The sequence below is a fragment of the Alnus glutinosa genome, chromosome 5 (genome assembly GCF_958979055.1).
Source record: "Alnus glutinosa chromosome 5, dhAlnGlut1.1, whole genome shotgun sequence".
Classification (NCBI taxonomy): Eukaryota; Viridiplantae; Streptophyta; class Magnoliopsida; order Fagales; family Betulaceae; genus Alnus; species Alnus glutinosa.
The window spans coordinates 7,608,985-7,627,759 of record NC_084890.1 but is presented as its reverse complement, the minus strand read 5'-3'; the positions used below and the strand labels follow the sequence as shown (position 1 = coordinate 7,627,759).

The window sequence follows — 18,775 nt, the reverse complement described above, 5'->3', positions numbered from 1 at the left end:
CACTTTACACCGTTGATCTGGCATGGTTTAATGGCCATGTCAGCCGGTGTGAATTGGTTATTATAAAATGGGTGGAAAAAATAATTTTATTCTTTCTGTAAATAAATCAGTATCATTAAAAGGCACATAAAAGGCGCAATTGAGTACACAATAAAAAATATATAAGAGAGACGGGATTAAGGAGAAGTGGGCAGAGTGCAATTCGCTCATAACACTGCGACTACAAGTAGGTGCTACTACTATATTGTCGTTTAACATGAATAACCTTGGTGCAACCAATTTTCAGCATCAGAACGACATGTCTGCTCATTGCACAAAAGAAAATAAAAGAAAGCGGTAACGCCATTAATTCTTAGGTTACGTATGTAAACTTGCAAACAATTTTGATCCTTACTAAAGATAAAATGCTGGTACAAAAAGATTAATAATTCATAAAAATGCCGAAAAACAATGACAAATTTCAATCTCAATCAAAACATATTCCAAAGCAACAAGAAGAAAATAGGCTTCCAGCTCCAGTTCAAACTCAAAGCTGAAGAAAATGGAACCAACTGTTACGAATCCTTATTCTCTCCGTAAGACAGAAACTAGTAAGATTTTAGAATCAGAGAATAAATAGTACAGACTCAGAAGAAAAACAAATAAGAAAGATGTTGTATGGGTATTATTATGGTGATGCTGCAGACTGTTCCTCAGCAGTAGCGGGGACTTCTTCTTGCTCGGAAGTGTGTGAAGCACCACCATTAGAGGTGGTCGGTAAATCAGGCTTTCCTCCTGCTACGGATGTTGAGGCAGTTGATGCTGCATCTTTTCCATTCTTGGCATCTTTTCCTTCCTTCCCATCTTTGCCATCCTTGGCAGGTGCAGGTGGTGGGGGCGGTATCATGTGGGGAGGGGGAGTGTGCTTTAGCTTCACCAGTATTTGGCGCATCCTCGAAAGGTCTGTGGGTTTTCCAGGCTTTGGACCCTGGATGACTGTGACTGAAGGCTTCTTGTCCTGATCTTTCTTGCCTCTCCTCTTCTCAATGTTGGGGACCTCATAAGGAATGAGCTCTGCTATTGCTTTCCAGTACTGTTTGTCCGCCTCTTTATGAAACTTCTCTTGATTAGCCAAGTTTATCTGCACCAGAGACACAACGATATTCTAGAATTAACAAGACCGGAACCAGAGTGGAAAATAAAAGTGGCTAGGCTAAAAAACTACTTCGATATTTTACCTTCTCCCTTTCTCTGTTGTCAGCCTTATTAGTCTCAACATTAACCTTCCTTTTCTCATAAAAAGCTTGTATATACTCCTCAGCTTCTATAATAATCTGGTTTCTCATTTCTTTCTCCCTCTTCTCCTTCTCCTCAAGCAGAATGGCATTTTGACTGCACCAGCAAAATTCACAGTTCGTTCTTTCTTAAATTTAACCGGCAGGTAATTCCAATGTAATTTAGGAAGATCAAAGAATCTTCACATTTACAATTAGTAGATAACACGGAGGGTGTTCCCTATTTGAAAAACCAGATCAATTAGATTATTCTCCCAGACAAAATTTTCCCTTTTTTGAGTTAACAAAGAGAAAGAGAAGGAGAAACCCTCTCTCTCCATCTATATACAGGTTGGTGATGGACAAACAAGCCTAGAAGTCTGGCATGACGCACCAATTGCAAAACTAACATTGGTCCCCAGGTAGCAATCGCTCATGCTTCTACTTAAAGACAAATAAACTAATCACTTACAGCTGGTTCAATGATGTTATTAAGTTTTTCTTCATTTCCCTTTTGACCAACAATAGAAGTACCAAGACCCACAAAATCCTATCCCCTCTAACATGCATACCATCCCAGGACCTCCCTGCATGAGAGCAATGCTGCTCATCCATCGGAATGAAAGAACTTATCTAACATCTTAGCAATTAGCATCGCAAGACTTAAGTTTCAACATCTCACTTCAAGACCCTGCAGTCATCTAAAGTAATTTCCTACATTCCCATCAACTCTTGACAACAACTAATCCACAGATATCAATTACCACAAGGTCATTTGTAGCATTCCAATGCAGCTCAGCCCACATGTGCCCCACAGATCAAGGTAACAAAATATATGATGGGATGAGTATGATCATGTCATAATTGTTGTCATTCTGAGGCAACAAACGCACAAAAAGAGGCATCTAATTGTCTGGATATATATGACTAAAGGCAAAGAGGAATCTAATTGACTGGATATATATGACTAAAGGCTGTCTACATTCAAATCATTGAAATACCAGGACCACTTGTATTTCTATCCTTCTTCTAAAGAACCCCACTGAATCACATCAATATTATAACATGAACCGAGGACGGGGAGGGGGGGAATATTTTCCCTCTACAGTCCAGTTCAAAGGGAATTTAAAGTAATCCTTCCAATATTCTGATCTAATAAAATCGTAAGAACGCGTTTGGCATGCGAAATAGACCACTAGAATGGAATGGTTATTTCTATGTTTGGTTGCAAACCATTCTTTGGAATAGCCATTTCCATGGGAATGGCCATTCCTCTCAAAAATGAGACGGATAGTTATTCCTATAGGAATAGACTGTGTTTTCCAAAAAATTCACATTTTTTTTTCAAACCCAAATATAATAATAATAATAATAATCTGAATGAATTCTAAGGGATTGTTCCCAATTCTCCTTGTCCAGTCTCTTGCTTGCTTGCTGAACATATTAACAGAGTGAAGAACACCTTTCAATGAAATCAGACATGTTTAGATTCAACAAAATTAGACAACTATTTAACAAGCCATTTCAAAATTTTGAGGCTCTGAAAACCTACCAGCTACCTTCTTTACTATCACCCCATCAACAAAATAACATTAATGGGACAAACAACATTAATGCCAAAAACTGAAACATAATACCTTATCCAAGTGTGTAAACAGATTATGCATATCCTTTCCAATGTTGAAGAATAGCTATTAAAGCAAGCAATGATATATATTATAAAAACACACCCGCAGCATTTGTATGAATCAGACTTTCAAGATGTAAGAAAGACCTCAAGGAAAGGATTAGAATTAGGGGCAACAACTTCTGGGAAAATCGCAGACGTGTATATGTTCTGATTCTCATTTATAAGGACAGAAGCCACAGTATTAATAATTACTGAACCTTCCATAATCATTCCTCTTCTGTATTTCTGACAAGTAAATTCACATTTTTGAGTAAACCAGAATTCTAACAAAGCCACCATATTTTACATCCAACCTGATTATACTTCCTGTATGAAAACCTGATTACATAGCTGCCACCCCCGCTGCTTGGGTGGTTTTGTCCACCTCTGATGTTCTGTTAGGGTAGTTGGCCACCCATAGAATTTTTATATATATATATATATATATATAAGGTTCGAATCCCCTTAGATGCAAACAATTCTTAGGGGTCAGCCTGTCGGAGAAGTCGAAGTATTACCCGATCCATGTGGAGGGGGCGCTTTACAGGGTTCGAAGTTCACCTGACAGGGGTGTGTACACGAAGTGGCCCTACCTTGAAACTTGGAGGGGTTCTTTGTCTAAAAGAAAAAAAAAAAAAAGTACTTCCAGTAATACTCGTTCCTATTCCTAAAGGAATGACAATTTCGTGTACCAAACATACCCTAAGGATTCAAATAGCACACTACCAGTTTAAAGCAGCTCCGGCTGCTCAAGCGTGAGGAGTCCTTACGAAGCTACACAAATGAATAACACTGAGTTCCAATAAATGAAATTTGATCCCCAAGATACCCCTTAGAATTATGCGTAAAAAAATGCATCCAACTTCTGGGAGAAAAAAAAAAAATCTACGTAGGAAGAACAGAGACTAGATAGACAGTTTTATACAACTGTATTAGTGCAGCGCATGTTAATGCACGCATCCCATTGCACTTAGTAATCTCTTAGGGATCATAAAGAATTAAACCATCAACTTTATGTTGATCTAATTATACATTCAATTAAAACATTATTAATCTATATATTTAAAAAAGAAGAAAAGAAAAAGAAAGAGACAATCTATAAAAAATAAAAATAAAAAAAATAAAAAATTACTAAAAGTATTACTACTTATTAAGCTGCACTTCAATAAAAGCAAACTAACTTCACTTAAACTCTTCTCATAGACAAGATCAAATCAAACAAGTTTCTATACATTCTCCCAAAAAAAATTCACTTCGATGCAACAGTTAGAACACCAGATCAATTAGATAACCAAAAAAGGAAAAAAATGAGCAATAACTATCGAAGAAGATCAAAACCATCAGATCTAAAAGATTGCAACCAAATACAAATTGGATCTGAAAATGAACAAATCAGATAATTCAATCTCGCAAAAATTTCAACAGATAAATAGAAAAGAAGAAATTGAAATCCTCACCGCCTCCATTCGCGAAGAGCGACGCCTTCCTCGGGCTCCATCTCAGTTGGCGGCGGAAGCACCGGCCCGTCCGAGACAAAAACGTCATCGCCGACACCGTTTTCACCTACACCGTAACCATTCCCGTTCTCCACGTGGATCGGGTTAAACGGAGACTGAGAGTAGCTAGGGTTCGGATCGTCGAATCCGAAGATCTCCGGGGAGGCGGAGGCATGGTCGACGGCAACATTACCTTCCGCCGGGAACCCGCCGGAGTAGTCAACGCCCGCTGGTGGGAAGCTGGAGTAGGATCCGGATCCGTATCCGCTGCCGGTGAAGTTCTCGTCGCCGCCGTCGTCGTCGACGAAGTGGCCGTGCGAAGCGCTCACGTTAATCTCCTCGCTGTCGATGCCGTACGCGTCGAACGAAGACATCTCTCTCTCTCTAAGAATCACTCACTTTCTCTCTCTCCCTCTCTTCCTCTCTGTCTCTGTGAAATCTGAGAGAGCTTTGGGAACTTTTTATATACTTAATGGTGACGGAAAAGGATTCAATGTCCGTTTGGGTGTTATTTTTTATAAATAGAATTCGATTTTTATTTGATATGCAAATTTTGGAGTTTGAATTGTGAGATAAAATGAAAAAAAAAGTTTAATAAAATATTATTTATTTAGAAAAAATTAAATTAAATATAATTTATTTTTTTAAAAAAAGGTGAAAAACACAATCATATTTGTTTTTAAAATCATAGCGGTGAAACGAAGCACTGGAAATGATTTTGTCAAGGAGATCTATACTTGGTGCAAGGATGCTAAGGAATGTGGTTTAGCCGTTTAGTGATTGTAAAACGACCGTGTTTTCGCAACGAAGATATTTGGAATGGCGACCACTAACTACCGACTGGTGAGCAATCCTTCTTTGTTAATTGTTACAATATCGTGTTTCCTCCTGATTGAGATTTAAGAAATTATCCTAAGTTCAATCTATTATTTAATGTCTTCATAAGCATTTTTAATGCTTTGCTTTTATATATTTTTAACATGCTCTAAGAATTAGTGTCAATTTAATTGACTAAATTGAAAAAATAAAAATAAAAATTAACCCAATATGAAAGTTTTTCCCCCCCCCCCTTTTTATAGTCAAAATATGTGTTTGTTATTCCAACGAGAATAGACTACAATTTTCAGAAAAAAAAAAAAAAAAAAAAAAAAAAAAAAAAAAAACTCTTATTTTTTATTTTCTTTCAATTTTTTTTTTCCAAAAAAAAAATTAAAAAATGAAATCCTAACCCTGCTGGCTGACCACTCATTGGGGTGGTCGTGGACTACAATTTCCAAAGAAAACACTCTTATTTTTTATTTTCTTTCAATATTTTTTTTTTTTAAAAAAAAAAAAAAAAAAGCCCTAACCCTGGTTGGTTAACCACCCCCAACCACATAGGGCGCCAGGGGTGGTCGTACCACCCCCCGTAATGCCTTGTGGTGGACCCCCGAGGCGTTCCGGGAGTGGTCTCACCACCCCCAATGCATTCGGGGGAGGCCGGCCACCCTTGATAGGCTTCAGGGGTGGTTGCGGCCACCCTTAGCTCTTCGGTGGACCACTCATCATTTATTTATTTTTTTTAAAAAAAAAATTATATATATTTTGTTCAATTTTTTTTTCTTTTTTGTTATATATTAATCATAGACCAAACCATGTAAAATCTTGTATTCTTATTTTATTATTCCGCATTCTATTTTTAGTTTTCTATTCTATTATGTTATTTTTCATAGATTACAATAACCTGATAATTTCAGGTCATTTTGCCTAAAAGAATTTTGTTTTTTGGGTTAGGTATGGCATGGAAACTTCGCATTATAACCAGGGGTTAAAAAGTGGGGGGGTGAGCGGCACACAAATAACTCATGGAAGGGTGGAAATTTGGAAATGATTCAGCACAAAAAGCAGTTTCCCCTATTCATTGATTTCAAAACCATGTTTTTATATGCAGTGGTAGTCAGATTTTATTAAAGATATTTCAAAAGGAGTGGCTGGAAAATCATATCGGTGATCCTGGGGAAACATCCTCCTCGAAATGCCTCACCTAAGTTCATCAAACCAAGTCGAAGGTGATGAAAAAAATTCCAATCCATACATACAAGTGAAGAAACTGTAATGCAGCTCAGATCGCCATCACTGTTAACTTTCACCACTCTCAGGACACGGAAATTAACATATTCTGTATCTTCAGAGAGGTGGAGCATTGAGAAGAAAAACAGTCCATTGGGTAAGACTGTCAATGGTTAGTATGTTAGGCGACTCCGAGCAAGGCCAGAAACTGCCCATGATGAACACCATATTCAGTTTTCTTCTGCTTAAACAAATATCAATACGCCGTAAATAAATCCAACCGAAATCAGCTCGCAGAAAAAGGCACCGACGGCATCGGCCACATTAAAAAGTGGTACTACATGGCACTGCATTCTATCATCTTGTGAGGTCTCTTAGCATTTTGGGGAGAAAAGGCCTCATACAATAGTAAGCGCAAATCCTGAAACAGGGATACCTTTTGGTGCCTCCCCCTGTTTTCATATGAATCTGAGATGAAGCCACAAGATCAATCCGGAGGGAGTTCCACTCGACTTTCTTACATCTTAAGAAAAATCGGGGGCTAATATCAATTGGCAGTCCTGGATCTCAATGCCCCTTGCTCGTCTCTAAGCTAGTTATGTACCGTAAAAACGTCCCAACGGCAGCTGTACCAAAAAGTGGGATGAAAGAAGGCGTGATGGTCATTCAGGGTACAGGAGGAGCATTCTTGGCATATCTAGCAGAAGAAGGCATCCGTTGCAGAACTCGTGGAAATTCTGGCTTCAGACGTTTATTTGACATCCCATGCAATGACCTTACATTGTGAAAAACACAAAATAAGAGAAAGGGAATGAAGAAGAGAATAAGAGAAACTGGAAAACAATGTTCATACAGAATAAATGGAATTAGTCATTTTGGTGCCCCCACTGGAGTCATATCAGCAAATTATCTGAGTTGAGCTTCCATGTGCACCAAAGAAAACTTTGTAACCAAAAAGAAAGAAGGGGGGAAGGAGTATACCATAAGAGTCTGCTTAATATTTACCATGTTATCCCAAAATCTGAGCAATGATGAGAAAATTACAAAAAATTCAATTGAATGAGACCAATTAGTCACTCACCCAGCCCCAAAAATCACAAGACTTGTGATAATTGTTGGGCTGGCTGGTCATGCCATAACTCAACTTTAAATTAGAAGTTTTATATAAAAGAAAATTGGTTAACTGAACAATAGCAACTTCGTTAAATTACACACCTAGGAGAACCCTGACGCTTCTGATTAATTGGACCAAGCATTGATCTTAGACTTCCAAGCGCCTTTTCAGCAGCCTAAGTAAAGAGCACGCCGAGGTGGTTGGAGAAAATATATGAAAAAATAAAGGTTCATAAAATTCACACAAGAAGAAATCTTGTGAATCCCTCAAAAGAAAATTTTCCATGTAAATAAGTAAAATACCTGCATCTTAGCCTCATCCCATGTCAGCCCCATCCCTTTCCCTAAGACCTGTCCGTCTACTTCAACCTGAAGCATAACACAATATAGAACAAAGATTGTTAAAAATAAGCATGGAATATGAATCACCAACTAGGCCAAAAAATAACCCAAAAATTATGTTGCTTCTAATCTCCAACAAATTACATCAGAATCATTCTTAAGGATGCCAACATGAAATTATCTATGCTGCTTCAGTGGGAACCATCTTTTGTTTTTTTATAAGTAATCACAAATTCATTAAAAAGCGGAAAGACGAAACCCAAGTACACAGGCGGAACCATCTCTAAGACATTGAAACTCAAGAAACAAAGATGTACAAATATTAGACAAGTGTAACCTTGTAGGACCTAAAATCATTTTGCTTATACTCCTACAACACAAACCCAGCCCCTCAATTTCAATAATGAATATTGATCCATTATTCATCCCACAGATGGCTAATGGACACAAACCAGTTAAATGACCAAGACATATATACATATAATGAGCAGATATGTAGGTCCTGAAGTACAAGCAAAAGGAAGGATGTGAAAAATGAATAATATATATTTGAAACGGGCCTGGCTAAGCTCTCTTTAACACCTCAATCCTACATTGGGAAGATGAATAATCTATGTAGAGTGGATACATTATAAAGGCACACATAGGTGGTAAGTCTCACAATGGTTCATTACTTAGTGAGATTGAGTTATATAAGTGATTTTAGAGAACTCTAAATAGATTAGTCTTTTTAGAGTGATGGCGTAGATGTGGTTAGCGCTTTCCATGGGTCGTTATAAATGGTATCAGAGCAATTTAGTAACATCATGTGGTACGGAACACTGCATGACGTGACCCTAACGAGACCGTCATAGATTTAGGGCACGTTTAGTACACAGAATAGACCCATGGTATGGAGTGGCTATTCCTATGGAATAACTATTTTATTGTTGGTTGCACACCATTTATAGGAATAGCTATTCCTTGGGGAATGGAATGGGTTTAGTTTTTTTTTTTCTTCCTGCAAGCCTAATTTAAATAATCACAAAATATTCTATGGGTGGCCTGGCCACCCACCAAGCATCATCGGGAGTGGCCGTGACCACCCCCGTGGTTCTGCCATAGTGGGGTGGTTGGCCACCAAAGAATTTTCCCAGTGTTTTATATATATATATATATATATATTTTGGGTATTTTAGTAATTTTAGTACAATTCCAGTGAGAGCATATGTGTTGTTATTAAACAATGGAATAAGAATAGCTATATATTCCACCTTATTTCATTCCTAGTAATAGTTTTTTTTTTAATGAAATAGTCTTTCCGCGTACCAAACATGCCTTTAGAAGAGGAGGGGGGAGATTGATGAATAACCCACGTAAAGTTGATAGATTATAAAAGCACTTATAGGTGTTAAATCCTACATTGGATCTTTACTAGGTCAGATTGACATAAGTGATTCTAAGGAGTTCCAAATTAACTAGTCATTTTTTAGTGATAGCACAGATGTGGCTAGCGTCTTCTCAGAGCCTTTATAGTTTCAAGACTCAATTTTTTATCCCTTGTGGATCAATATGAATTTTGATCCATTTTTCACCCCACAAGTGGCTAACCAGCTAAATGACCGCAAGCTGTATGTACATAAGCAGACCACAAACGGTAATGAAATTCAGGACATATACACATATCATGAAGAGAGATAGGTAGGTTAAGCAAAAAGGATGTCAAAAATCAATTTGAAAAGGCTATGCCAAGCTCAACAGGTTCCAGGTAATATTTAATTAAAAAGAACATCATAGCTTTATAGAAAGCCTAACAAATAAGTTCATTTTTTCAGTTATCTTAGCATTCCACCGAGTTTCCCTAAGAGTGAAGAAAGAGAGGAAAGAAAGAATCATCCCACAACCCACCAAAGGACAATGTTGAAAACTTGAAACTCAAGACAGTAGCATTCTCAAACTTCATTCAAAATATTAAAGCAAATAATCTTGTAAGTGCAAACCTCTGCTGCATAAACTTCATCATTCTGAACTGAATTACCAGAAGGTGGAGGCCGAGGCTGGAAAGCTACATCAAGGCCTTCCATTGTACACTAAAGAAGTAAAAAATGCAAACAGATATAGCAAATGAATAATCATAATTTTGTTACCAATTATTTGAAAGGAGTAATGAATATGAAAAATCGAAGATGCTTAAGTTCTTGTGATCTTACTAATTCTTTCAGTGCATAGACTGAACCCATTGACTTCTTTGAACCTTCCAACCTAGGGTCCAGAAGCCTAGATGGTTCAGATGAAGCTGAAAATGAAACAGACTCCTCTTTGGACAATGGCTGATTCCCAAAAGAATTCAAATGACCCACAAAACCATTGTCATTTGCGTTGAGAAACATACTGACATCCCCATGCATGGGCCCAGAATCAGGCTTACCACGTGACATATATATATCTGTGGAGAAAAAGGTCCCAATGATATGGTCAGGATCACAAAAAGGAAATGTCATTGGAAGAAAACTACATATTTTAATGAGTTCCCCAACAAAATTAGCTAGTAGGGAAAGCCAAGATGTGGAAATGTACAATAAACATGTGAATTTGACATTCCTTACATAATATGAGAACTAAATGATATGGCCAGCTGGAGATATTTAGCATACTGTCATGAGACTAGCTCATCTTGGGCTTGTGAATTAGGGCCCAAGCTCAGACAAATAAAAAACTTAAAATGTGAGAATCCAAAAGAGAGTTTTGAGCAATAACTTTCATTAACAAATACAACAGTAAGCATTTAGTTAAAAATTGCTACTAAATGCACTTTGGTCTGACTTGCACCCAGCAGTTCTTCTGGAAGCAATTTTAGTAAGATTCAACATAGCCTATTTTCTTCCTCCACATTGTGGATAAATCTCTAATTCTTATAACTAAAAAATTCCTGTCTTTGCATATAAATTATATCCAAGCGGGACCTTTAATCCTTCCCATGATTTCCAAATTCATTTTTTATATTAAGAATTTTAAAATGCAGAACTGTTTAAGATAATGCCACTTATAAGTGATTCAAGGAATATTTCAGCTGTAGTAAACATGACCTAAGACAGATACAATATAGACCCTGGACAATGATCGAATAACCCAGCAAGTAACATAAAATATAACAATAAGAAATCTTACTAGCCAAGTTCTTAAGAGAACCCTCAGCAGCCAGACGTTGCGCTTCCCTTCTTGTTCTACCAATTCCTTCACCAATTTTCTCTCCTGCAAACCAGGCCTACAAAAAACAATTGCCGGATGAGTTATCAAGGCATGACATCTCACAGCACAGAGATGGACAACACAATCAGGTCTTTAGCTCTGAACTAAGCCATCCTGTAGATTTTATGGGTGCAATATCCAGCTCCGGTAAGCAAAACTTAGTCCTTGTTGCATTAGGGTAAATCCTACTCTTAATTTGATGTATATGAAAAATATATATTTACCATTAGGCAGAGCAAAACAGTATATTTATTTTCGCTAAGCTAGGTAAGTTATGGTGTAAATATAAGCTATCTAAAAGCAAGTATTTGGAGTGACAAAAATATTTCTGATAGGTAAATTAAGGGTGACAAATATTTTTCAATGAGAATTTTCTTTTACTGTCTCGTTGCAATATAGCTATCATATTAAATGAGAATGGATTTGGTATTTTAGTATTTCCTTCATTGCCTTACAGTTCCAACCTAATTTCTTTGAGACCAGCTCACTAATTAGTGGCGGAAAAAGAAAATGGAACTGTATATGAACCACCACATCAAAAACTCAAATCGCAGAAAGATTCTGATAAAAAAAAAAAAAAAAATACTATTCAGGCAAATAAGACCCCAACTTCCCCCCCCCCCCCCCCCAAAAAAAAAAGAAGACTATATATCCTTGAAACTAAAAAGAAATTAAAGAGTTCATCAGTAAAGAGTTAAAAATACCTCAATGGAGAATTGCAATTCAGCGCTAGCAACCAAAACTGGCCTGAACTCCACCTACCGGTACCATTAAAAAGAGGGGAAAAAAAGGAACTTAGATGGGACTCAATATGCATATATGATCCGCTCTTAACTAGTCTCTCGCTATAAATCTCTTTCCAATTACCTTGGTTCTACACTTCATTGCAATATCCTGTAACACTACAGCTGGAGTTTCTGCATTTGAAACACCTCGTCCAGATTCAAAGTCAAGATCCCTGTTGCTTGAAGATGATCGACTGAATGGAATCTCCTCCCCTACAAAAATGCCATCCCCATAATGTAACACCACACATGATAAACTTTTCAAAGAGAAATTAAAAAGATCACTCTAACCAAACAAAGTCACCAATTGAAATGCTACAGAGTACATATCAATGTCTTTAAATGCTCTAAAATACATTATCTAAGAAAGTCGATGACCAATAAACTTCCATTTATGTGTTAATTCAGATTCAGAAAACGCTTAAAACCGAAAAATGATCAAGTTACCACTTGTTTCATCAACTTTGCTCATGGGCACAATTGAGGTTAGACAATCAACTGAATTCTAAATGGATACCCAGCTAATAAGAGCCTTATTTAGGTATACCACAGCTTAGGATTAGCTACAGGCATCCCCTTTCAACATTCAGGTTTATTCAACACCATCTCTTCTTTCAAACTTCATAAGTTTAATACTATTTCATTGATTAATGCCCTTAGAAAACAAACTAAGATGCTTAAAAATTTAAAATCTTATCCAACATTATAGTCAACTTTTTAAATAGAAAGGTGATTTTTTTTTATCCAATTAGTAATATAAAAGATAAAGGTTAAATTTCATTGAGATATGTAGTTGAGTTCAGTGGTTTTGGGATTCACCAGCACTCATAACAGCAAGTCCACCAATGAAAAAGACCCATAAGATTCATCTCAGTACGCAATTTAATGTCATAGCTCACCTGAGAGAGAATGGTAACTAGACAGTGTATGGTTTAATCTCAACCGATCATCTCTATGAAATGCCTGCAAATAGAAAAACCTATAATAAACTTACGCTAGTCACAAGTAAATTTAACCTTTCAGCACAGGAGACTTAAGTATAAAGTCAGACCAAGATCAAGTAACAATCACCTCTTTTGGCAATCTTTGATTTTCATGAAGAACTCTATCAGAAGTAATAGAACTCTCAACCTTAGGGAAAAAAGAAGGATGAGGTCCATGCTTCTCAATATGCATTGGTTCTGAATCTAAAGGAAATTCTTTGGGTACTGTTCGGCTCAGTTGTGGTGGGCTCATCTCTTCCTCCACTGGAAACCACCCACTGCGTGATTGCACCCGTGGACCAGGAACTTGTATTGGAGGTCTTACAGGAAATGGAGGTTCAGTTGATGCATGGTCTCTCGTATCTTGCCCATGTTGCAATATAAGTAGCCTCCGCCTTGTATCAGGATCTAATTCTGATTCTGGTACCTCACCCTCTTCTCTAGCAGGAGAACTTTGCAAACTTGGTTCTGGGGGCCCAACATGACCCAATGGTTTCCCAAGTGAAGCGGGCTGAGGGAACTGTATATTGGGAAATTGCATCATTGAGGCCTGAGTAGTTGGCAGTGGAATTGAGCTAGAAGCCGATCCTGCCGTATACTGAGGAGCAGGAGCAAGCCTTGAATCTAGATTAGTAACTGTTGAAGAAGCCGATAGTGCTTCCTGAATGAAAGACGCAGAGCAAAAATAAACCTGATTTTCAACTTGAACATATAGATTCAAAAACATTCACCCACAACAAAGCAGAGAGATACAAGAGTATTCCACATATTAACATCAACAACCCCATAAGAGCATGGCTTAAAATAGTAGATTCCAATATACAATTATACATAGACCCAACAATTCCAAACGTAGTAGATTACCTTTAGTCTTCTTTCAACCTCAGTATCTGCCATGCCATCAAAAGAAAGTGGATCTTTGTTTCCATTTGAAGCGGAAGCATCATCCTGCAAGGTGCAAAAGTATTATTGGTTAACAAGAAATCTGAGTAACTAGCAAAAACGCAAGAACCAGAGTAAACAAACTTTGTCCACACTAACCTCAGAAACCAAATAGTTGCTCACATCAGGAGCAGAAGGAATATCTTTAATATCATCTTCATGATTACTATCACAAATCTTTTGTAAAAGACCCTCATCGAAATCTCTGCCATCAAACTCCAAGGTCATATCATGCCAAAAGAATGATTATAGAGATATACACACACACACACACATGCATACATATAGACACACATAAACATAAACATATACATATTATATATATATATATATATATATATATATATATATGCATGTCTGTAGACACAGACAAGCACACACACACGCATTGGACCATAATTTATATGCTCAAAACTTAGGTCCAACAGTAAAAAGTAACAGATGATGTACATATATCTTGGGGCTATGTATTCTTACTTGAAAAAACCACCTCTAACATTGCAGGCAACATTTCTCGCCACACACAAGACAGGTATAGCATTATTTGCCTACACAATATAAAGAGTTACAATAAGTTAGTCTCTAGGGTGCATTTGCACTGCATAGCCAAATGCAAATTGTGCACACCTCAGCTTGGGGAGCGTAGTATGGAGCAAATGCAGGAACAACATGCACCCGTGGTTGATCTTTCTCATCCCACACTTTCAAGCGATCATCAATGACCAATGCCATCTTAGGATGGCATAAGCCTTCTTGGAAGACGTTGAACAATGACTTCCTTGAACCTATTAATTAAGTATATAAACAAGTAATAAGTAGCATCATAGGAAAATGAGAGTTCTGATTTAGACAATTGCAGCCAAAAATTACAACAATCTGTAAATTGCCCAGCCTTCTTTTTCTTCAATAATGGCACATTACAACCTACATGTTATTAGCTTCTCTTACCAATGAGCAGCAGAGAAATGGAAGCTATTTGCAAGGATCATGTCACTTACCAGACTTGACACAAACAATGCGATTCAATAGTTCTTTTGAGTTTATCAAATTTGAATCTGGATCAAGTAGCCGCCACATTTCTAAAGCATAATCCCTTTCAGCCATCGTGCAAACATAAACCTCAAAGCGTTTGCGCCCTCTTGCAATCAAGTAGCTCCGGAGATCATCCCATGCAGGTCTCAACCTCACAAGAACACTTGTATCACGAATCTGTAGAGAAAAGATTTTTATATTAATTGGACCAACTTATTCTATCGATTCAATACATAATAAATTTCATCCCAAACATCTAAAGGTATATCCACCATCCAGTCAAACCCATTGAGTTGATATTGCATGCTCCTCCAAAAATTAACAAGCACTATTACCTAAATCCCATCAATATCCAACTTCTTGCACATACATAAAGCATCATGTTTTGCCTTGAAGGAAACAAAAAACGACAATACTGATTTAAATAAAAGAGTGTCAGGCATCTTAATCCAATGACCAGAGAATCAATAACTAATACTCTCCAGCATTGGTGTATAATTTCAGAAATGCAACAGTAGAAACACCAAGCAACAGGCTGAAGCCAATATTACTTATTACATACCTGCGGATTGATGCGAGTCAGAATAATGTTCTTCTCCTGTAACCGTATAAGTGGCCGAATGATAGGTTGATGGTTATCTGACAAGGCTGGAACAATCTCAGACTGAGTTTTGATCACTTTTCCATTTTCAAGGACCTGATCATTTTCAGCATATTGCTTCAATATAGCCTTGTCATCTTGATAACGCTTGACCTCTGCCAGCATACCAGAAATCCGCTGTGGGTCCACTTCACTGTTTATTTTACGCTGTAAGGCCTCAATCCTATCCTCAAATGAGCGCATTGTATTTGCTACTATGAGTGTTTCATCAAGATCAAATACTATCCCAAGACATCTAAGGTTCAGCATGACAAGACAAGAATCATAAAGTCCTGATGCAACGTTGAATCCCCAGAAACATGGATATTGTTTTTCATTATTCCTGGAATACATAGCAACCAAGTGAAGCTCCTCCCCTCCTAGTGGCATTACTGCAGTCTGTAGATGCCATATGGCAATCATCGTTAACATTTGCATAAAACATCCACATCCAACCAAGAGAATCAAGGATGAAAAGGAAATATAAGTTTGTGTGCATGGTTCATAAAGACATATCTATTATAGGAAAGGAAGAATCACACAGCAAGATAAAGCAGCAACACAATTATATAAGATCATTGATTCACATAGTACAAAAATTCTGTCAATGTTTTTTTTTTTTTTGATGAATAAAATCTGTCAATTATCTTCGTATTATAAACATTTATGGTAAAATAGATAATCTTTTCTAAGAAGTGAAAAACAAAAATTTAAACAGCAGAACATTTAGGAAATAGTTTCATGGATAACCCCATCAGCATCTACTTTATATATAACATTACATATCCTTTACATAATAGAATCAGGATCACAAAGTTCTTGTTTTTCCAATTCTCTGAGCTATATTCCCACAAATAGACAATGAAGACTTGTTTTGCAGAGTTCCAAGGTAAAATTCCTTCTTTTCAACACTCTGCTCGAAGGCAGCAAAAACCCTAATTGTGCCAGGAATGGCATCCCTAACCACATTTTTAGCGAGGTTAATATAAACAATCGCCAGTAACATCATAACTATCATATGTTATATTCTTAGAATCATAAATTTTCCACCAAGTTATCCAATTTAGCAAGTTCAAAAAAAAAAAAAAAAGACCAGTCAGTTTAGACAGTCCTACGCAACAAGTTCATATCTTTCTGGACATCAGCTAGTTCAGACAGTCACATTATCTGGGTTAAAATTTCAGAATCAACAAATTCAAAGTTCAGACAGTTTTCATAAATTATGGGCAAGAGTAGTTCACTGAAACTGTCAAAAATTTCACTGTAATTTCAAGATGGGTCCTTGCTAATTTTTGTCCAGGGTCCTCTGCAAGATTAACAGGATTCATTAAGAATATGGGTTTTCCTTGTTTTCTTTTAGATATTTTCCCTTTCTTTCTCTGAGAGTTTAAACTGGAGTTTGAAAGAGCTTTTTTTAGGGTTTATTTTTTTTTCTTGTTTAATCTTTCTGGAGTTGTGCTTATACCTTGTTCTGGTTGATACACGAGGAGTGCAAAAGATAGAGCGGCGAGTCCTGTGACTGCGAGGACTTTGACTCCATTTTGAAGCAAATCCCACTAGACGTAATGGTATGGAGCACTGCCAGTGGTGGACACCTCTCACTCGCTTGCGAAAAGTGACTTATTCTGATTTCCTTCACTTCGATCACCATGTTGTTGTTGTTGTTGTTCTCTACTGGGTACATCTCTACCTCTCCCAGTACCTCCTCCCCCTGGTACACCACCGCCTTATACATATTCATTTTTGGCCAATCAAAATCTCACTCTTTGGTGGCTCAGATTGTTCATCAATTTCCGTGTAAAACTCATGGATTTCTACGAGTTTCTTTCCAGGGCAAAATCATCATCGTCTCAAGAATGCTTTAGATTTGATCCGATTTTTTGGAATTTAACAAACAAAACTAAAAATATCTCCGATCTGTGAGACAAAAATTAGGATTTCTTTTTTCCTGGAAAAGTTTAAGATCTGATTGCTGCTGATGGTGACGATGACCACAAAACCCTAACCAGCCTTCTCCGATCCCCGATTGCTACACAAAAAAAAAAAGATAGGATTTTCGTCTCGAAAACAGTGTGTGGTGGAGCTAGGGTTTTGATTTCAATGGTGTTGGTGGTGATGATGATGGTGGAGGAGGACAAACGAGTCGTCAAAAGCGAAACCCTAGATCCAGAAAGCGAAAGGTCAAAAATCGCACTCCAATGCGCAGAGTCAGTGATAATTTAAAATTAAATAAAGAATAGTGGGGCTGATTTTGATTTTGTAGAATTTCGTGTCCTAGTAGACAATATCTAATTCTAGATTTTTTGCCCCTTACGACTTTACGAGGACCATATGGGTTGAAAAAAGCAGGGGCGTATATGAAAGAAGATTCGGATGTACGTAGAACAAGTAGAATTTGGTCGAAAAAGTGGGAGTTGTGGTTTGGGTTGTTGATCGTGTGAATATGCTACGTGGCGGGTGGTAATTGGCTTGCCGCTTATGCAGTTGTGATTACGTATTCGGATTCTTTGACCGTCCACACGAATTTGCATGTTGCAAGGCCTCGTTCGGCACCTCCCGCTTATTTACCTCATCACTTGTACAAACAAAAATTACTCCATTCTATGAACAAAGTACCAAAGTATCCAAAATTACTCTAACAATTTTTTTAAACTAATCATAAAATCTGTTTTCTTCAATGTAGATCGTAAATATTTAATGATCGATTTTAAAAAAAGCTATTATAATTATATGAAAGTTGTAAGCGTATCATATCTAAGGTAAAATCTATATATCTCACTCAAATTACAACTCAATTAATAATAGCTCTTTTCAAACTATAAAAAATTATCAATATTTTTTTCAATAACAAAAATACCCTTGATAAAAAAAATAATTCAAAAAAAAACTAACACTAAAACTAAAAAAAAAAAAAAATACATAAAAATTAAGGGTGGTCAAATTTAAAAGTTTTCATTTTTTTTTTAAATAATAATAATGATTTTTTTTAAGATATTTAAAATTTTTGTTTTTAAAAAAAAAATCTTTTTTTAAAAAAATGGGGTTTTTTAAACAAAAATATTTTTTATTTTTTTAATTTAAAAGGGTAATTTTGTTTTATTGACAAATTTGTAAGGTGATTTTTATCTTTTTGCTAGTCTTGTGGTACATTGACAATGTTTTGATAGTTTGGGAGGGACATTTGTCTCAATTGAAAGTTTTTGGAGGACATTGTCAATTGGGTGATAGTTTGAGAGGAGTATA

General features: G+C 36.8%; 2 protein-coding genes across 2 annotated transcripts; both read right to left on the bottom strand.

Moving 5' to 3' along the window:
* Positions 1 to 408: 408 nt before the first annotated feature.
* Positions 409 to 4,905, bottom strand: LOC133868389 (clathrin light chain 2-like). The gene is made up of 3 exons (XM_062305276.1): positions 4,380 to 4,905; positions 1,218 to 1,371; positions 409 to 1,120 (listed from the first exon to the last, which is right to left on the bottom strand). The coding sequence occupies exons 1-3, from the start codon at positions 4,790 to 4,792 to the stop codon at positions 668 to 670; spliced, it is 1,020 nt and encodes a 339-aa protein (XP_062161260.1). The 5' UTR covers positions 4,793 to 4,905; the 3' UTR covers positions 409 to 667.
* A 1,506-nt stretch (positions 4,906 to 6,411) lies between these two features.
* On the bottom strand, positions 6,412 to 17,735 carry LOC133868079 (RNA polymerase II C-terminal domain phosphatase-like 1). The gene is made up of 17 exons (XM_062304891.1): positions 16,998 to 17,735; positions 15,455 to 15,931; positions 14,859 to 15,069; positions 14,488 to 14,645; positions 14,338 to 14,408; positions 13,960 to 14,065; positions 13,783 to 13,866; positions 13,007 to 13,579; positions 12,835 to 12,898; positions 12,018 to 12,148; positions 11,855 to 11,908; positions 11,070 to 11,166; positions 10,112 to 10,347; positions 9,902 to 9,991; positions 7,884 to 7,949; positions 7,683 to 7,756; positions 6,412 to 7,242 (listed from the first exon to the last, which is right to left on the bottom strand). Exons 1-17 carry the CDS (start codon positions 17,271 to 17,273, stop codon positions 7,134 to 7,136), a joined length of 2,877 nt encoding a protein of 958 aa, XP_062160875.1. The 5' UTR covers positions 17,274 to 17,735; the 3' UTR covers positions 6,412 to 7,133.
* Between the last annotated feature and the right edge of the window lie 1,040 nt (positions 17,736 to 18,775).